We start from the raw sequence: 22,107 nt of genomic DNA, 5'->3' as shown, positions 1-22,107 counted from the left end.
TTCAGATTTCAAAGAGTGACCTTTTACATAAAAAAGGTTGGTGAACACTGATATAAGGTGACTTTCCAGTGCTGGACTGTGCTATTTAATCATAGAGAAATAAAGGTTTCTCCTGAATTGAACACAAAGTGTAAGAATTTATCTAACAGTTTTAATCCTCATGAATAACCAGTCAGAGACTAGACATTCACATCCCATGGAACAGTTGCACAAAACTTGTTTTCTGTGAAGATCTGTTCTGCTTTGGTTACAGGGAATTGGGGCCTGACTTTATTTCCTCATTCTGAAGTGTGTCTTTGGAATTTAAAGCATGTTTGGAACACCACAATTTGGAAACACAGCCACTGTTTTAATGTGGACGTGAATAAACAAGTAATTATATCAATATTGGAAAATGGATAAGCATCATATTGAAATTGTAAAATGTAAATATCATAGCACTGTGAGATACACTGGCATTTATTTCAATATAGTTATAGATATGTAAACAACCTTTGTACTGCTAACTATATGCTTATATGCTATATGCTTTTACTTTTTATCTTGTCATTGATTACTCTTATTGATTAACCTAAGAACATGACTGTTCTAAGCAGTTAATGTGGCACATGTTAGAAACAGCCCAAACCTGCACCAGTCCAGTGACAGGTCTCTGTATTTTCTGGAATGTAGTCACTGATTAGAACTGTCCATCTGAGGTAGAAGTAGAGCATCTCCACTCAGGCGAGGCAATTCTGTCACAGATTGAAATAGAGAATCTATCAAATCTGTTGTTACATGAGACCATCTTTGATCACCATCTAATCATACATGAAATTGCTCTAAACCATGATATCCATTCACAGCTACGCTATATTCGAAAGTGCACTATACTCGACCTCAACTGATCAAGTGATTTTTATCAATAACCTTCCAGAGCTTACCAAAATTTATTTCCCAAATCACCCTAATGACCTCATGCTCATTACAAACCTACAGACTGCACTGTGTAGATTCCTTTTTAGCACTTTGTCAAATCTAATTGGCAACAAAAATAAATCAACACCCCACCAGCCCTGAGGTGCAATTAGACTACTTCAATCCTGTCAATGAATATGACTTGCTTAGTTTAATTAGCCCATTTAATCATCTTCATGTTTATTTGATCCTATACCAACATAGTGATTTAAACAAATCTTACCTCTAAAGTCTAAACTCGTTAGACCATTGCTTATAAATAATAAACTCATCACTCAACATTGGATATGTACCTAAATCTCTGAAACTAGCAGTAATCAAACCAATTATTAAAATCCCAATCTTCACCCTCTTGAGCTCGTATAATTCAGGCCAATATCAAAAGATTCTAGAAAAAGTCATGTCAAAGCAGTTGTGCTCTCACCTACAAAACAATGACATCCATTAATGTGTTCAGTCTGGATTTAGACCAAATCACAGCACAGAAACAGCTGTAACAAGAGTAACTAATTACTTACTCCATTCACTTGATAAGGGCTGTATTCTGGTGCTGCTTGACCTTAGTGCAGCGTTTGACACCATAGATCGTGTGATGCTACTTGATAGGCTGGAAAATCTGGCAGGAATAAAAGGATCTGCCCTCTCTTGGTTCAGACCCTATTTGTCTGATCGTTATCAATTTATTTATCTGAATAATAAATCCTGAAATCATACTTTAGTTAAATATGATGTTCAACAAGGGTCAGTGCTTGGCTCTCTATTATTCACACTCTACATGCTGCCACTTGGTAGACTAATCCATAAGCATAGTATTCAATTCCACTGTTATGCTGATGACACACAACTGTATATATCAGGCAAACCTAATGATATTGCTTGTCTACATAAAATAACAAAATATCTAATTGGAATTAAAGACAAATTTTTCATGTTAAATTCTGATAAAACTCTGAAAAAATCTTGTTACTAGGTACAGATACTCAGAAATGTTCACTCAGAAATACTGCTAATAATAAATTGGTAAACCAGCAGTAATACACAGTACCATCATTAAAAACATAGGGGTAGCTTTTGATTCAACTCACATTTGATACCCACATATCCAATACAGTCAAAACTGCCTTCTTCCACTTAAACAGTATTGCCAAAATTCAGCATATCTTATCCTTAAAAGATGCTGATAAACTAGTTCATACATTTATAACTTCATGTCTAGACTACTGCAATGCACTTCTGGCAGGGAGCCTGTGCAAAGCTTTACACAAGCTTCAGTTAGCTCAAAATTCAGCAGCCAGAGTGCTCACTAGAGCTAGAAAATTCGACCATATCACCCCAGTTCTCTCGTCCCTACACTGGCTACCTGTAAAATTTCACATTAACTATAAAATACTCCTCTTAGCTTATAAATCTCTGAATGGTTTAGGCCCGCAGTTTCTTACTGAACTTGTCATACCTTATCGCCCGTCACATTCACTTCATTCACAGGATGCCAATCTACTCTTAGTTCCACACACACACATATATATATATATATATATATATATATATATATATATATATATATATATATATATATATATATATGTGTATATATATATATATATGTGTATGATTGATTGATTGATAGCCCGATTGATTGAAGCCCGTCTTCACAAACAGTCTAATACTGTTACCACATTATAACATTTGTTGAATTTGACTTTCAATTTTTTTATTTTCCTTTTTCTTTTTCATTTCCAGAAAAGAATAACATCACTTTTGGCATTGTCTCCTGCTGCTGGTGTCTAAGAAATTCCTACATTTCTTCCACAAACTCACCAAAAGAAATATAACACAATGTGGAAATCAGGACAGATTACATGTGAAAATATGTGTGGAAGTGCCATTTCTCCAGAAACAACATCAACTATTCTCAACAGTGATACATCTGCTGGAAAAACTGGGAGAACTACAGACAAACAGAAAACACATGAGTGCTCACTGTGTGGAAAGAGTTTTAATTGTCAGAGTAGTCTTCACAGACATCAGCGCATTCACACAGGAGAGAAACCATATCAGTGCTCAGAGTGCGGAAAGAGTTTTAATCAACAGAGTAATTTTCACAGACACAAGCGCATTCACACAGGAGAGAAACCATATCATTGCTCAGAGTGTGGGAAGGGTTTTCATTTAACGGGACATCTCCAAATCCACCAGCGTATTCACACAGGAGAGAAGCTGTATCAGTGCTCAGAGTGTGGGAAGAGTTTTCTCAGACCGAGTCTTCTCCAAATGCACCAGCGCATTCACACAGGAGAGAAACCATATTACTGCTCTGAGTGTGGGAAAAGTTTTAATAAACTTAGTAATGTTCAAAAACACCAGCGCATTCACATAAGAGAGGAACTTTATCAGTGCGCAGAGAGTGGAAAGGGTTTTCATGAATCAGATCTTCTCCAAAAACACCAGCATGTGGGAGAAAAAACGTATTTGTGCTCAGAGTGTGGGAAAAGTTTTAATTGCCCTTCTCATCTACAAAGACATCATCGCATTCACACGGGAGAAAAACCATATCAGTGCTCAGAGTGTGGGAAAAGTTTTAATTGCCCTTCTCATCTCCAAAGACACCATCGCACTCACACAGGAAAGAAACCGTATCAGTGCTCGGGGTGTGGTAAGAGTTTTACTCGATTGAGTACTCTAAAATGTCATCAGCACACTCACACTGGACAGAAACTTTTTTCCTGTTCAGAGTGTGGGAAGAGTTTTTCTCATCACAGTTCTCTGAAGAAACACCATCTCACTCACACAGGAGAGAAACCGTATCAGTGCTCAGAGTGTGGGAAAGGGTACACTGAACTGAGTTCTCTGAAAATTCACCAGCGCGCTCACACCGGAGAGAAACCATTTTCCTGTTCAGAGTGTGGGAAGAGTTTTTCTCAACACAGTTCTCTAAAACAACACCAGCGCATTCACACAGGAGAGAAACCTTATGAGTGCACAGATTGTGGGAAGGGTTTTCATGTACCAAGTCGTCTCCAAATGCACCAACGCATTCACACAGGAGAGAAACCATATCAGTGCTCAGTGTGTGGGAAGGGTTTTCATCAACAGAGTAATTTTCACAGACACCAGCGCATTCACACAGGAGAGAAACCTTATCAGTGCTCAGTGTGTGGGAAGGGTTTTTATTTGCCAAGTCTTCTCCAACGACACCATCGCACACACACAGGAGAGAAACCCTATTCCTGTTCAGAGTGTGGAAAGAGTTTTTCTCAACGCAAGTCTCTAAAGCAACACCAGCACATTCACACAGGAGAGAAACCGTATCAGTGCTCAGAATGTGGAAAGTGTTTTGCTGAACAGAGGAAGCTGAAAACACATCAGCACCTTCACCCAGAACAGAAGTAGGACCACTGCACCTAATGGGGGAATACTGTCGAAGTGAAAATTCTAACATGAACAAATCACCAAATATCAGTTGCCTTAGGAATGAGAATGGAACTTTTATTCTGCAGATTGTATCACTAGCATGAAGGCTGCAAAAGCACATCGGCTCACTCTCCCCGTATCAATGACACTTTTATATAGTTTCTCAAAGTCAGTTTGTTTCCTGTGTCATACCTGTAGTTTGTGATGTATGTCTTCTCCATGAAATTGAAAATGCATCAATCATGTGGGGTTACTATACGTCCTATACATTGAAGTCATACAAATTTTGTAAACACACGGTGTTTCCGGACCCCCTGTAGGTATATCAAGCACTATCACAGACCAAAGTACAGTTTTTTCTCGATAATCACTAACATAATTGTAAACACACAGAGCACATACAAACCGAATTCCAAAAAAGTTGGGACACTAAACAAATTGTGAATAAAAACTGAATGCAATGATGTGGAGATGGCAAATGTCAATATTTTATTCAGAATAGAACATAGATGACAGATCAAAAGTTAAATCTGAGTAAATGTAACATTTTAAAGGAAAAATATCTTGATTCAAAATTTCACAGTGTCAACAAATCCCAAAAAAGTTGGGACAAGTAGCAATAAGTGGCTGGAAAAAGAAAATTGAGCATATAACGAACAGCTGAAAGACCAATTAACACTAATTAGGTCAATTGACAACATGACTGGGTATAAAAAGAGCTTCTCAGAGTGTCAGTATCTCTCTGAAGCCAAGAAGGTAAGAGGATCACCAATTCCAACATTGTTGCGCAGAAAGATAGTGCAGCAATACCAGAATGGTGTTACCCAGCGTAAAATAGCAAAGACTTTTAAGTTATCAGAATCAACCTTGCATAACTTCATCAAACGATTCATAGAATCTGGAACAATTGTGCGTAAGGGTCAAGGCCGTAAAATTCTACTGGATGCTCGTGATCTCCGGGCCCTTAAACGTCACTGCACCTCAAACAGGAATGCCACTGTCAAGGAGATAACAGAATGGGCTCAGGAGTACTTCCAGAAAGCATTGTCAGTGAACACAATCCACCGTGCCATCCGCTGTTGCCAGCTGAAACTCTACAGTGCAAAGAGGAAGCCATTTCTAAGCAAGCTCCACAAGCTCAGACGTTTGCACTGGGCCAAGGTTCTTTCAAAATGGAGTGTGGCAAAATGGAAGACTGTTCTGTGGTCAGATGAGTCACGATTTGAAGTTCTTTATGGAAAACTTGGACGCCATGTCATCTGGACCAGAGAGGACAAGGATAACCCAAGTTGTTATCAATGCTCCGTTCAGGAGCCTGCATCACTGATGGTATGGGGTTGCATGAGTGCTTGTGGCATGGGCAGCTTGCATGCCTGGAAAGGCACCATTAATGCAGAGAACTATGTTCAGGTTCTAGAACAGCATATGCTCGCATCTAGACGTCATCTCTTTCAGGGAAGACCCTGTATTGTTTAACAAGATAATGCCAGACCACATTCTGCAGCAATCACAACATCATGGCAACGTAGGAGAAGGATCCGGGGACTGAAATGGCAGCCTGCAGTCCAGATCTTTCACCTACAGAGAACATTTGACGCATCATAAAGAGGAAGGTTCGACCAAGAAGGCCCAAGACGATTGAACATTTAGAGGCCTGTATTAGACATGAATGGGAGAGCATTCCTATTTCTAAACTTGAGAAACTGGCCTCCTCTGTCCCAAGACATCTGTTGAGTGTTGTAAGAAGGGGTGATGCCACACAGTGGTAAAATATGGCCTTGTCCCAGCTTTTTTGGGATTTGTTGATGCCATGAAATTTTGAAACAACATATTTTCCCCTTAAAATGATACATTCTCTCAGTTTAAACTTTTTGCTGCTGGCTGGGGAATTTGATTGAGTTTCAGAATTGACCAAGGTTTTTTTTTACTGGTATATAAACATTAATATTTTACGGTTGAGGATAAACCTTAGGAAAATAGCTGTGTACATGGGCACTGGGCAACCACTGCTGGCCTGCAGAGAACAATAGGGCACTGTCCTCCCTGACTTGAAGTATAACTACCTACTTGAAGTATGATTATGTAATGGTCTGCAATGTAATGTTTTATACTGTACCTTCTATCAGAGAACATTAAGGCTGCAGTTCATGATCATTTTCATAACTGATTATCTGCTGAATTATTTTAATATGAATTAAAAATGACTGATTTTCACAGAGATTTGGTGTGCTGCAGTTTGTATTCAATTATTGGGATGATTCTTTTAAGTGGAAGTGTGGTACAAACAGCCCCACAGCCACCACTGGTACTAAGCCTTTATGCAGTACTATCTGCTTGTGTAGTGATTGGTAGAGTTATCAAGAACTGTAAATTACAGTAATTTTTTGGTAAAACAATTTTTTGGTTACTCAAGAGTTAACATTCAGCTTTGAAGTATCAAAGCAATGTTTGCTGTTGTTCCTTGTGCTTTTATATTGGTCCTCTCTAGCACACTGTACTGAAGTTTCTTGAAGGATTCCAATGCTTGAAAGATTGTGTTGAGTTTTAGTGACTTTCTTTTCAAACATTGTTCCACATTAAACATGTGGAGGGGAGGGTATTTAGAGTAAAAATAGCTACAAATTGGTGAAGACTGTGAAGTACATAGTTTTACACTTTCAGCTCCTGTTGCTCACAATCTCTGTAATCAACTGTCAGGAATTCTGAATATTTGTTCCCACCTTCTGGAGGAACACTGGAGAATGCTCATATGCGTAACCCACATTATAAAATAGGAGAACTCTATAAATTAAAATTCCTCTTTAAACCTGACAGATATATTTTAACAAAATTAAGTATTCTCTTGTAAAATAACTGTACAGTTTCATGATTCAAAATTGCTGTGGCCTACAAAGTCTTTACTGACTTTAGCTGTCTCTTGTATCTTCAGTAAGGCCAGTTTATGGTAAATGAGTGTATGCTGTAGCCTACTACAGTGCCCTATGCTGTTGTGAGCATTGATGAATGGGTTTGTGTTGTTCTGCAATTACACTGGAAACACAAGGGCTGAATTACAAATATCTTCATCAACCCTATGTAGTGCATATTATAGTTTATTATGATGTAGTAGAAATACTTTTATTATCTGTGAAGTGCACTATGTAGGAAGTAGGGCACTAGTTGCAGTGTATATATAGGAATAATGTATATTGAGATATATATTACTGTAATATATATTGGAGTATATTTGAATGTAGCTTACATACAATTCCAGGAAAGAGACGAAAACAGAGCAGGCACAATTTATCCCACCTGTGTCCCCATTCCTCATAATTTTTTTTTTGCTTGCTTGTTTTCCCTGAAGGTTTTCCCAGGAGTATATTTCAGTAACATTTTTGTCACTGCAGATAAGCAGATATTCTCCTGCTGATGCAGTATAGGTGCTGGTCATAAAATTAGAAAATCATGAAAAAGTTGATTTATTTCAGTAATTCAATTCAAAATGTGAAACTTGTATATTATACTCATTCGTTACAAACAGACTGATATATTTCAAGTGTTTATTTCTTTTAATTTGATGATTATAACTGAAAACTAATGAAAATTCAGTATTCCAATATTCAGAATTCAGTATAATCCAACACTTCTGAAGGAATTGACTGTAGGCTCAGTGTCACTGGATCTCCAAATTCCTGCTAGACAGACCACAACAGTGTGGTCACAAGCAATATTGATATACCAGATTATGATAAGGGAGTGTAGTGGACTCAGGCCCTGAATTTTTTATTTTTATTAAATCTCTCTCAAGTTAATCAAGATGTCTCTAGGATCTATTGTTTATTCCAGGATCACAAATGGATCATTTGATTAAGTCATTGTTTGCTCCCCCAGAGGTCGAGAGTGATCAAAGCCTAAGGGGGGGACATTCTCCCAACCTGAATGGAACCAATCTATATTCATGGGCAATGAACTGTTCTCTACCCACCTTGAGACACAGCCAAGATTTCAATCTCATCAGTTGAAATGGCCAGGATGTCTGGTAGATGGCCCACACACATGCAAAAGCCATACCAAGCAACATCTGTCTCCTTAAAGTGAATCAAACCAAGTTCCATACTTTCTAATATTAAAGGAAAGAAATCTATATTTATTTGTTCATTATGGTATGGATACTACAACCAGACACCGAGACTTCATGTGACGATTAAACTGATTCCAGAAATGATACATAAAAACCAAAAGTAGATTCAATTCCTGACAAAATGCCACGCAACATCAGAGAAGTCCATTGTTCTGGCATCTTCGACAATCCCTTCGTACAATTTAATCTTCTCAATCCATGTGACAAAATATTACAAACATACTTATGTTCTTGAAACCCCTTATATAATATACCCTGGAATTGTAAAAATGAATGTTTTATTTCCATAAATAATTTGTGACTTAGTCTAAGTTCTTTGCCCTTTACTCTGTTCCTGCCTAATCCAGAAGACGGAGCATTAGGACTAAGCCATGACTGAAACACTGTGGACCAACCACCAGCGGCTGCCAAACCCTCAGGGTCCAATCGGAGTGCAGGCTTCTTCCTTGAGGAGGGAGCTAAGTAACCCTAGAAAAGCCCACACACAGAAAGAGCCTGCCAGTAACAGATACAGTCAGAGTGAGCAAGAGGAAAGTCAGAGTGTAGTCGAGAGTCGAGTGAAGAACAGAACAACAACAGCAATGGCCAATCTTCAACAAACAGAATCAACTCCAAGATCTACAACAGCAATCTTCCCAAATACTTGACTCCACCAAGAAAGCCTCTGAAAAGAACTGACTTTGACAGATTCTTAACATACTGGATTTGAAAAACTGGTGCTTTGCTTCATCTCCTCCTTTGATCACCACCTTAACGTGGTGGAGGGGTTTGCGTGCCTGCGTGAGCCTAGGAGCTATGTTGTCAGGGGCAATAGCCCCTGGTAGGGTCTCCCAAGGAAAATTGGTCCTAGGTGATGGGCCAGACAAAGAGTGATCCATAAAGACAAGGATGAATAAGTCAAGAACACGGACACAGCCTCCCTTGCCCAGAGTAGGGTTACCAGGGCCTCACCCTGGAGCCAGGCCTGGGGAAGGGGCTCCTTGGCGAGCGCCTGGTGGCCGGACTTTCACTTATGGGGTCCGGCCGGGCTTAGCCCGAAGGAGTTACATGGGTCCACTCTCCCATGGGCCCACCACCTGTGGGAGAGGTAGTAATCAGGGTCTGGTGCATTGTGGATCGGGTGGCGGTCGGGGTCAGGGGCCCTGGCATTCTGATCCTCGGTTACTGAAACTGGCTTTTGGAACATGGAACGTAACCTCTCTGGTGGGAAAAGAGCCTGGGCTGGTGCGCAAGGTTGAGAGGTACCGGCTAGATATAGTTGGGCTCACCTCGACACACAGTATGGGCTCTGGATGCTCTTTCACTCTGGAGTTGCCCAGGGTGAGAGGCGTAAGGCAGGAGTGGGCAAAAACTCAGGTGTGGGAGGAGTTTGGTGAGAACATGGAAAACGACTTTTGGTCGGCTCCGAGAAGTTTCTGGCAAACCATCAGGCAACTCAGGACCAGCTCTTTACCCTCGCTAGGATCCTGGAGGGTGCATGGGAGTTTGCTCAACCAGTCTACATGTGTTTTGTGGATCTGGAGAAGGCATTTGACCATGTCCCTCAGGGTATTTTTGGGGGGCGCTCGGGGAGTATGGGGTACTGGGCTCTTTGCTACGAGCTATCCAGTCCCTGTACAAACAGAGCAGGAGTCTTGTTCGTATGGCTGGCAGTAAGTCCGGAGTTGGACTCCGTCAGGGCTGCCCGTTGTCACCGGTTCTGTTCATAATTTTTATGGACAGAATTTCTCGGCATAGCCAAGTGGCGGAGGGTGTCCGGTTTGGTGGTTTCAGGATTCCATGTCTGCTGTTTGCGGATGATGTGCACTTGTTGGCTTCATCGAGCCAGGACCTCCAGCTCTTGCTGGACCAGTTTGCAGCCGAGTGTGAAGCAGTAGGGATGAGGATCAGCACCTCCAAGTCCGAGTCCAAGGTACTCAGAAAAGGGTGGAGTGCTCTCTCCAGGTTGGAAGTGAGATCCTGCCTCAAGTGGAGGAGTTTAAATACATCGGGGTCTTGTTCACGAGTGAGGGAAAGATGGAGCGTGAGATTGACATGCGGATCGGTGCAGCGTCAGCAGTAATGAGGGCTCTGTACCGGTCCGTTGTGGTGAAAAGAGAGCTGAGCAGAAAAGCAAAGCTCTCGATTTAACGTTCAATCTACATCCCAACCCTCACCTATGGTCACGAGCTTTGGGTAGTGACCGAAAGAACAAGATCACGGGTACAAGCGGCTGAAAGGAGTTTTCTCCGCAGGGTGTCTGGACTCTCCCTTAGAGACAGGGTTAGGAGCTCGGACATCCGGGAGAGACTCGAAGTGGAGCCGCTGCTCCTCCACGTTGAGAGGAGCCAGTTGAGGTGGTTCGGGCATCTGGTCCAGATGCCTCCTGGACGCCTTCCTGGTGAGGTGTTCCGGGCATGTCCAACGGGGAGGAGGCCCCGGGGCAGACCAAGACTACGCTGGAGAGACTACATGTCTCGACTGGCCTGGGAACGCCTCGGTATACCCCCGGAGGACCTGGAGGCGGTGGCTGGGGAAAGGGAGGTCTGGGTTTCTCTGCTTCCCCCGCGACCCGGGCCCGGATAAGCGGTGGATAATGGATGGATGCTTTGCTTCATACCTCATAGTCGAACCATGTACCAATGGACCAATCTGGCAAATACATTCATTATAATGAATCATGTGATGTTTTGGGATCAAATTATTTGATGTGCTCATCTGGGCTCGTGCAAGACTACAAATATAAATAAAATCAGAGACATTCTTTGAATCAAGATGAACGTCTGAGTCTCAATGTATGGTTCATCATCAACAACAAGAACAAAAGGTAGTAAATATGTGCCACACTTTATGAAACATGACAAGATGGTCCACAGCCTGGCACACACTGATCCTCTGGGCGTTTTTCCTGCCAGGAGAATGGGGTGGCAAAAGGTACAACAAAAGAAAGAGTGATGCCATATCGCTGTCCCACTCTGTAGAAGAGAAAGGGTATAAAGATAAGTAATGCCAAATTTAAAGGAAATTTCCACCAAATATATTTTTTAAAGGTCAGATCTGGTTTGATGTGCAATACCATATTCTATAGATACATACAATTAATTTTTACAGTATTTTTTTCCATCCTTAACAAGGCACATAAAGTTATTATATAAAACAGACATACCTATACTGCCTGAGCCAATGTCACAAAGCCAAAGACATTGTATTAGGATTATTTTTGGTATTGGCATTCATGGTGGAAAGATAAAAGGAATTTTACTGGTCATTTTAGATAGAAAATAAAACATTTGCATAGCAGACACTAAAACCAATGGTTGCCATCATCTGTGAAAAGGGCACATTATCAAGTAAACCACATCTTGTGTGACTATGCATTACACGTGTTCAAATTACTGACAAGTGAAAAAAAACTGCACAAACACAGCCAGCGTGCAAAGAACTTATTTCACATACCTGGAGAGTCATGTGTTGATTGCTCATCTTGCTGGTCCCTGGCTGATCTCAGCAGCCACTATAATAGGGGTCTGGATGTGAGGGTCTCTGCTTCTTTGACCGCCTTAGTGTTATAAGATATATGCCACTTCTCCAGTAATCTAGTTGCTGTTTCAGTGCCAAGTAGAAGGCTCAAATCTGTAAGTACCTAAAACACATTACCACAAAAAAGCTAATTTTGTGACCCAAAACTTGATTCATTCATAATATTTCACACCTGAAATATTTTATGAAATTACCAATACTTGTGTATCCAACATTCGGGGGAATACAGAGACAGCAGAAGATGTCTCAGGGTTATGGATAAGCCGTTGCCTGTATTCACGTTTCATGCATTTTCAGCAGTATGTTCTCTTTGCCACTGGTATGGTTTGGAGTCCTTGGTATGGAATCCTTTGCAGGACTCTTCTGGTAGCTGGTTGTCAAGGTGGGTAATGTTTCTCCCAACTTTTGGACCTCAAGTGGTTTCTAGTTTCAGATCATCTGACTTCTCAGCAAGCTTTGTCTCTGAATGGCTTTCATACGCCATGCCAGAAAGCCAGACCCACTCTGACCATCATAGAAATGTTCCTGATAAACATTAGAAAGCACAATTTGATTATTAGATGTAAAACACATGCTATTACTGCAGGCATCCAACATAAATTCATAACTTATGGAGAAAGTGGATCTTTAAAGACAGGAAACAATTTAATTATTCCAAGAGCACACTTCTTCTTTGTAAGTCGTCGTGTGGTTCTCCTGAAAAACAACAATCCAAAAAACTTAAAATTTATCATTACAACATGCGTCTGTGTTTCTGTCATTTGAGCAGCAAGAATGTTAACCATCTGCCTTCTTGAGCTAATAGTTCTCAAATAGTTCCTGTATCCTCATATTCTTTAAGCACAGCAGTACCTCCAGGTTTGATAAGAATAATCTCATTAATCAGCTGAACAGATTTAAAAACAACACAAAAAACTGAAACAGTTAAACAGCTTCTTTAATGACAGATGGCTACAGACAACATCCAAATAGAAAATCTTATTCTGGAGAGGTTAAACATGGCCTTAAATCCTTGGCTTCTGGACTTTGCAACATTTCTTCTTCTTGTCTAATTTGTTTAAGTGTGTAGCCACCCACCATTTTTGCTTGAGATAGACTGGGATATAGTATCAGTCAAGCTGGGCAAGGACAGGCATCAGAGGCTGTGAAAACAATCGTTTTGTGAGATCCTTACAAAAAACCTATTAAGAAAATGCATATTTAGTCATCTATGCAACAGAAAATCACATAAAATTACAGTCATCCTGGATAACAAAGCAGATGTCCTTTGAAGTTGTGAGATCAGCAAATACATCTTGATCCACCTCTGTCCCAGTCTCATCTGTCACTTTCAAGATTGTGCCAAGGGGTATAGAAAATTTCTCTGTCACTATAGGAAATAAAAGTGAAAAACAATTGTCCAAAAATCACTATAGCTCAACAAATGTTAGCTCAAAATGTAGTTTGGATTTTTTTTTAAACATAACCTACCTTCTGTGATGAAATCTTCGAAACAGGGCTCTGCAATCTTGATAAACTTTTCTTTTGTAAAAACTGCACTTTTAATGTCATTTTGCTGCAGAAAATGCCTATAATGGGTAAATCTTAAAAAAAAAGATAATTCAATAAGAGAACTGCAGGAAAAAACCCTCTAAACACTAACATCTTAAACAAGATGTGGGTATACATTATAAAGACTAAAAATATTTTAGAGAACACTTTTAGAACTGACAATACAGGTAATATAAGACTACAAATGCTATTTGTGAAACAAAAAGAAAACAAAATCTAGAAAACACACTTTTTAAAATGTATTAATTAGTAATAGAAATTGATATCACGTACTACAGACCAAGTGGAATACTGGTACACTGGTATAAGTTTATCAATTTCACTGACGCTAGAATGGCACTCATGCGAGGAACATTAAAGTAAGCCAGTAACATTATTAATGTAAAGATAACTGCGGCATTTAATACGGACTATGTAGATAGACCTGAATACTGTTCCTGTTTAAATAATTCAAATATACTGTTCATATCAAAATACTAAAACAGTGAATACAGCACCTAAATAAGGACAATTATAACAAATACTCACCGTCTTTGCAGCTTCTTTGCACCACAAAAAATAGCGTCACATAAGAAATTTTCAGGTAGTGATTCAAATGTCCTGGATGAAGAAATTAACACTCTGGAGTGTTGGACATTGTGAACACTGTAGTATTACACCATGCTAGATATCATACTTACACCAAGCTGTGTAAACCCAAACAAATTTAACACCAGAACATCAACACTAACTCTAAAACCTGTAACACTGTGATTTCAACACTAGCCAATTTGCTGTGTACACAGCCTGGTCCCAGCATCCCTCCCCAGGGCCCACAGACCCCTCAAGAATAGCAAATGAACTGTGGAGCATTCCCACCAGGAAACAGGTCAGTAAATGTCTCTTTCATTATTTATAATAAGAGTTTCAGCCACCTTTTGTCTCTCCATTTTATCTCCATGCATCATCACTGAAAATTGACTAAAATGTTATCATAGTATTCGTAAAAAGAGACATGAATATCTGGCAACCCCTAATGAAAAGGCAACCTTAACTCTTAACGCTTTACCCTAACCCTAAACCAAACCCTAACTTAAGAAGAGGGACGCAGGGCAACTCGACAGACTGGTAAGCAAAGCTGGTTCTGTGCTGGGAACAGAACTGGAGTCCATAACATCAGTGGCAGAGAAAATGGCCCTCAGCAAACTGCTAACCATTATAGAAAATACTGACCACCCTCTGCACAGTGCCGTCATCAGGCAGAGGAGTTTTTTCAACGTAAGACTGTTGTCCCAGTCCTGTTCCACGGACAGATTCAGGAAGTCTTTTGTCCCTCAAGCCATTAGACTATTCAACTCATCTCAGCACAGCAAATAATAATTCTGTGACTGTGCTATACACCGGACAATTGAATAGTCTTATACCACTATATATTTGCAAATGTTGCATATTTTGTTGCAAATGTTGCATTACAACTGCACAACTTTATTGTACCCTACTGGTTTACACTGGCTAATTGCACTACCTCCATCACACTGTGAAATTTTTCTATTTCTATTTTATAGATTTTATACTCTATTTTGTATTTTATATTATACTTTTACTTGCCATTTTATTTTTTTATTTTATAGTCTATATTTTAGTTCTACACACACTTCTATATTCTATATTCAGTTCTATATTGTGTATTCAGCTCCATTTTGCTATTTTGTTGCCATTATCGTATTTTTTTACATACTGTATATTCAGTCCTTATATTTCTTCTTTTGTATATTTCTATTTTTTTTTTTTACTGTTCTCTATTTTGTTTTTATATTTTATTCTTGTATGTGGAACAGCTACTGGATGCTTCGAATGTCCCTCTGGGATCAATAAAGTATCTATCTATCTATCTTTTAATTTATTTAATAGCATGGTAACTGGATTATTTTTGACAGAGAATATACTCAGAGTTTGGACACTTGAAAGAGTGAGTGAATTAGATGAGATTTATTTCTTACTTAAATGACTTTTAGTTTGACACAGTGAGTGGCTCAGTTGGTCCTGTTACATGATGGAAGGCACTTTTATTTTATATTGTAGTGCTGCTGCTGGCCAATCAGAGCGCAGCTGTGTAGAGCTGCAGCCAATGAGAGCACAGCAGGACGGTGCTGTGGGAGAGGACTGTGTGAGTGAGGAGCAGGAGAGCTGTGAGCTGGAGATAAATCAGGAGGTGTTTTACTGAAGGTAAAGATCTGTGTAAGACTTTTCCACACTGTTTACACTGGGTTTGAACTCTCACAGAAACGGGGGACACATGTTCTCTCTCTGAAAAGGAAGAAGGAGAATGGGGGAAATGTGGGAGCTGCTCCACACTCAGCTCAGGAGGCTAATGCTAGCTCTTAGCTGGTACTGTGGGGTGGTCGGGTGTCCTCATACTTTTGACCTCGTTGGGTAAATGAGGTAAATGGTTTATGAGGTAAAAAGGTGGTCCTCCACCAACACTAACCAGACTCATTAAAAAGAACACAGTTCCACTGCTCCACAGCCCAATGCTGAGGGGCTTTATACCTCTCTAGCTCCCACTTAACATTGGTAATGGGTAGAGGTTGGCGGATTGATCCAAATATTGATAATATTGATACCAAAGCTGGTTTTGGTATTGATCAATACTTATGTAAAATATTGATACTTAAGCTTTTTTTTCTCTCCTGCTAAAGTTTCTATTTATGTGCCATTAATTGATTCAGGAAATCAGATCAGAATACAGTGGTATTTATTTCAATACAGTTATAAATATGCAAACACCCTTTGTACTGCTATCTATCCTCAGCTTAGAGTACCTTTTTACTTTTTATTGTATAATTGATTACTCTTATTGATTACACTAAGAACCTGACTATTCTGATCAGTTAAATGTGACACATGTTAGAAACATCCCCAACCTGCACCAGTCCAGTGACAGGTCTCTGTATTTTCTGGAATGTAGTCACTGAATAGAACTGTCCATCTGAGGTAGAAGTAGATCATCTCCCCTCAGGTGAAATAATTCAGTCACAGACCAGTGTTTACACTTCCACCCAACCCCACCCTGTCTTCACTGGGCATTTAAAACACTGGAGTGTCAAAGTCATATTTGCAGCACAGTCTACTACTGTTACCACTTTATAACATTTGTTACATTTGACTTTACATTTTTTTTCTCTTTCATTTTCAGAAAAGAAAAACATCACTTTTGGTGTTGTCTCCTGCTCCTGGTGTCTAAGAAATTCCTACCTATCTTCCACAAACTCACCAAAAGGAATATAACACAAAGTGGATTAAATGTGAAAATGCAGAGTGTGGATGCGCGGTTTCTCTCTACTCTCCACAGTGACACATCTGCTGGAAAAACAGAGAAAACTACAGACAAACGGAGAACATACGACTGCTCACTGTGTGGAAAGAGTTTTAAGAAACGGAATAACCTCCAAAAACACCAGCGCATTCACACAGGAGAGAAACCGTATCAGTGCTCGGAGTGTGGGAAGAGTTTTATTCAACATTGTCATCTTCAGAGACACCAGCGCATTCACACAGGAGAGAAACCATACCAATGTTCAGAGTGTGGGAAGGGCTTTCATGACCAGGGTTCTCACCATAAACACCAGCGCATTCACACAGGAGAAAAACCGTATCAGTGCTCAGAGTGTGGGAAGCGTTTTATTCAACAGAATCATTTTCAGAGTCACCAGCGAATTCACACAGGAGAGAAACCATACCAATGTTCAGAGTGTGGGAAAAGTTATTCTCAACACAGATCTCTAAAAGAACACCAGCGCACTCACACAGGAGAGAAACCATATCAGTGCTCAGAGTGTGGGAAAGGTTTTCATAAACCAAGTCTTCTCCAAAATCACCAGCGCATTCACACAGGAGAGAAACCGTATTTCTGCTCAGAGTGTGGAAAGGGTTTTAATAGTTTGTCTAAGGCCAAAAGACACCATCTCACTCACACAGGAGAGACACCGTATCAGTGCTCCAAGTGTGGGAAGGGTTTTCATTTACAGTGTCATCTCCAAACGCACCAGTGCACTCACACAGGAGAGAAACAGTACCGGTGTTCAGAGTGTGGGAAGAGTTTTAATAGACCAAGTCTTCTCCAAAATCACCAGCGCGTTCACACAGGAGAGAAACCATATTACTGCTCAGAGTGTGGGAAGAGTTTTACTAAACTATCTAGTGTTCAAAGACACCATCTCACTCACACAGGAGAGAAACCGTATCAGTGCTCGGAGTGTGGGAAGAGTTACACTCAGTTGAATACTCTAAAAATTCACCAGCGCACTCACACAGGAGAGAAACCATATTCCTGTTCAGTGTGTGACAGGCGTTTTCCTCATCTCAGTACTCTAAAAAAACACCAGCGCATTCACACAGGAGAGAAATCGTATTCCTGTTCAGAGTGTGGGAAGAGATTTACTGACTCGAGTACTCTAAAACGTCACCAGCGCACTCACACAGGAGAGAAACCTTATAGATGTTCTGAGTGCGGCAAGAGTTTTTCTTACCTCGGTTCTCTAAAGCAACACCAGTGCATTCACACAGGAGAGAAACCTTATCAGTGCTCAGAGTGTGGGAAAGGTTTTCATAAACCAAGTCATCTCCAAAATCACCAGCGCATTCACACAGGAGAGAAACCGTATCAGTGCTTAGAGTGTGGGAAAAGTTTTAATGAACAGAGTAGGCTCGAGAAACATCAGCGCATTCACCCAGGACAGAAGCAGGACCGCTGCACCTAGTGTGGGAGTATCTTCAGATATCGGGATGTAAAGATTCATTAATGCATTAAAGGGTTTACGATTGTAATAAGAAATGCAATTGCTGCTCCCTAGTCTGTTTGCATGCTGAAAACCAGTGTCTGTAAATGAGTGAAAAGATGAATTGGCTCGGTCTGGTATGCTACAGTTTCTCTCTCTCTCTCTCTGCTTATGTCAGAGGCATTTGCAGTATTTTTAGAAAATGGACAGAACTGAGGATATTACTCATGACTGCTCCATAGGTGGGAAATATAGGCATATTTTTGCTGTTTCTGATCACTTAAGGTGTAAATGTCTCCAAACTCAGGAGACACCTAACTACATTGCAGAAAGTGTTAACACTAAACAACTCGTGTTACAAGAGTTTCTGCAGTAATTCAAATACTTATATACAAGTTATACTTCAGCTACCACTCAAACGCACCTCTTCACCTTGAAGACGCTTAGTTTTGGAATGGAAATAACCAGAGAGAGCTGTGATTGCCCATATTTGTAGAAATTCCTTTTAAGAAAGATGGAGACACTGATATTGTCATGCTGTTGGCTGTGGAACTTTACAATTGACAATTGAAGTTTCACAATTGACCAAGGCTTTTTACTTGTTAATAAACATCAATATTGATTGACTCATTCATTGTCTGTAACAGTTTATCTTGCTTAGGGTCATGGTGGGTCTGGATTCTACCTGGAATCACTGGGCACAATGTAGGAACACACCCTGGAGGGGGCAGCAGTCCATTGCATAGTCACACACACACACACACACATCTATGGACACTCTTGAGTAGCCAATCCACGTGTATTTGGACCGTGAGAGACATCCCGAACATCCCGAAACCCATGTGGACACGGAACATTAATATTGCTCTGTTAGTCACTAGGTTTTGGCACTCAAAAAACGGCATTGTTTTACATTTTCATATATAGTGATCACTGCTTTGGAAAAGTCATTTTCTTCAATGTGTGAAAGAACATACTGTAACAAGGATTCAAGGAAACACTATTGTCATTCGCATCACATGTGGTACATAGGGTGGAACAAAACTGTGATCACCCAAAGAGTTATAATACTTAATGAATAAAATAAAAAAAAAGAAATAATATAATTATTTTTATATAAAGCAGAGGAATATTGGTATGCACAAAATAAATATGAATATAGAAGGTAAGAATGAATGAATAGCCGTAACAAAGAGCCCTAAGTGTAGATAAAGTGTTGAGTGAGTAAAGTTACTAAGTGTCCTCGAAAGTGTCATTTCCATGCGTTTGTGTAATGCTAGGTGGTGGAGTTTACAAGTCTTACAGCTTCTGGAATTAAGCTGTTTCTCAGTCTGTTCGTTCTACACTTTATACTCCGTAGCCTCCTGCCTGAGGGGAGCGGGACAAAAAGTGAGTGTCCTTGTGCAGGTGATGCAGGTGGCCCTCTTCCTGCATCTGGAGGTGTAGATGTCTGTGGTGGTGGGGAGGCTGACACCGACAGATTGCCTTCAACATCTGCAGTGCTTTCCTGCCTGCAGCTGTGCCACACATTGATGCAGGAGCACAGGACGCTCTCCACCACGCACCTGTAGAAAGAGGTGAGGACTGAGCTCCCGAGTCCAGCTCGCCTCAGCCATGCAGTTTGTTATAATTTTTGATAACTGTTTATCTGCTGAATTATTTTAATATAAATGTCAAATTACTGATTTTCACAGAGATTTGGTGTGCTGCAGTTTGTAGTCAATTATTGGGATAGTTCTTTTAAGTGGAATTGTGGTACAAACAGCCCCACATCTACCACAGCACAACCAGCACAACACACACTAACGCACCATCACATCAGTGTCACTGCTGCACTGAGAATGATCCACCACACAAATAATATCTGCTCTGTGGTGGTCCTGAGGGGGTCCTGACCACTAAAGAACAGGATGAAAAGGAGATAGCAAGGTATGCAGAGAAACAAATTGACCTCAGTGTGTAATTGTACAACTACAAAGTGCTCTTATATAGAAATTGGAACTATTAAAATAGACAGTGAGTGTAGATACAAGGAAATTGTGTTAATGAAAAGGAGATCAGTGTTTATAATGCAAATAAAAATAAACTACCTTCACACTATCTAGCAACATTTTAAAATAAATTTATTTTGTGGGATGGAAAGGGTAATTAAATACTTTACATTTATTGGCCATTGCTGGACTATTGTCTTCTGATTATAAAAATGTTTTACTTATATAAGGAACGGGTGGGTTCCGGAAATACATTTCATTTAGTGAAAATACCATATTTAGTTTTGTTGAATACATTTGACAATGAAAATCCTGTCCTGTAGGATCAGTGGCAAGCTAATGGTAGACTTTTTGTTCTTGTATATTTGTTTTCCTATTGCAGGGCTGCTGTCCAATATGCAAACAAGAGATGTCTTTTGATGTTTTGTCAAGTTGATGCCAGTGCATGTGAAGAAAGGAATGCAAGCACAATTTAATTATTTTTGCGAAAGCAACAAGCACCATCTCAGCTGAAGTTACATACATGGATAATGGTAACAGCATTGTGCTGACTTGAACACTATTTGAATGTCTTTTGAAAAGGGAGTACATTTTAAGATTAGTCACTTATCATATTGTGTGAGCATGATAATAATGACCAGTATATTGCTGTTGACAATCATGAGATCACATTTTGTTTTTCACATTAAGATTTGAAAAGGAACAGGTGAATTCATTTGTAATTTTTATTTAGATTGGTTCCATCCTGACCCAAATATAGCTGCACCTTTTTACACTCGTGTACAACTTCATGTGACAAAGAAGCCTCTTCTTGTGTACATGGAGTTGAGAACAAGCTCTGAAAAGCAGGAGGGGTAGCTAATCAGATTCTACAAGCAGCCAAATGTGAACTGGGCATGCCCTGTTTGATGCAATCTTCGATCTTACACACTCATATACTCACACACCAGGACAGTTATCAGAGAAGCCAATTCACCTACCCTCCATGTTTTTGGACTGTGGGGAACTGGAAACCCCAGAGGAAACCCACGCAGACATGGGGAGAACATGGAAACTCCACCCAGATAAGACTTGAACCCAAGATCCCAGCGCTGGGCGGCGAACGTGATAACCTCCTCTCGTGCCTGGTGCTCTTCCCAAACCAGACTGTGATGTTCCCTGTGAGGATTATTTAGATGGTACAGGTGTAGAAGCTTGAAGGACAGTCTGAAGTCCCTTAGATGTCTGAGGTAGAGGACCCTTCTTTTCTGGAGTCCATGTGGTATGACTATGGCTGGACCAGCGAGATATAAACTCCAGGGTATTTCAAACTGTCCACACTTCCACCACAACTCAGTTGATGTAAACATAGTGGCAGTTTCTCTCTCTGCTTCTTATTGCAGTCCACTATCAGCTTCTTCATCTTGTTGATATTAAGGAGGAGATTATTATCCTGGCACCAGTTCTTCAAGTGTTTGATCTTCTCCAGGTAGGCCCCCCTATCATCATCTGGTGATCAACATTGCTTGTGAGTACACTGCCTGTAGTCTGTCCAGCAGGAGGTTGGAGATCCAGTGATACAGAGCCTACAGTCAGTTCCTTCAGAAGTGTTGGAACATGAAAAAGGGGACAGATCACTTACTGCATCAGCAGAAGAATGTCTGCATACCTATAAACCCTTCACCTGTTCAGAGAACAGTTGCTCTTCCAGTAATATCAGCAGGATCCAGTTACATCCAAGAGTGAAGACTACATCCAGGGGCTAAATAATCAAATTCTCTGCTCACAACAGAGACGAGGCTCAGACCTACCTTTCTTTAGG

At 40.2% G+C, this 22,107-nt stretch overlaps 2 protein-coding genes across 2 annotated transcripts in view; both read left to right on the top strand.

Moving 5' to 3' along the window:
• The window catches only part of LOC136701975 (uncharacterized), a 51,877-nt gene extending 47,185 nt beyond the window's left edge, over positions 1–4,692 (top strand). The window contains exon 21 of the mRNA XM_066676782.1: positions 2,852–4,692. Coding sequence (XP_066532879.1) covers positions 2,852–4,347 — 1,496 coding nt within the window. The 3' untranslated portion in view covers positions 4,348–4,692. The remainder of the gene's footprint in view (positions 1–2,851) is intronic.
• Positions 4,693–15,661: 10,969 nt separating this feature from the next.
• The window catches only part of LOC136701612 (zinc finger protein 850-like), a 38,081-nt gene continuing 31,635 nt past the window's right edge, over positions 15,662–22,107 (top strand). The window contains exons 1-2 of the mRNA XM_066676240.1: positions 15,662–15,763; positions 16,734–18,261. Coding sequence (XP_066532337.1) covers positions 16,849–18,261 — 1,413 coding nt within the window. The 5' untranslated portion in view covers positions 15,662–15,763; positions 16,734–16,848. The remainder of the gene's footprint in view (positions 15,764–16,733; positions 18,262–22,107) is intronic.

The sequence above is a fragment of the Hoplias malabaricus genome, chromosome 7 (genome assembly GCF_029633855.1).
Source record: "Hoplias malabaricus isolate fHopMal1 chromosome 7, fHopMal1.hap1, whole genome shotgun sequence".
In the NCBI taxonomy this organism is placed as follows: Eukaryota; Metazoa; Chordata; class Actinopteri; order Characiformes; family Erythrinidae; genus Hoplias; species Hoplias malabaricus.
This window is presented reverse-complemented; position numbering and strand designations above follow the sequence as displayed.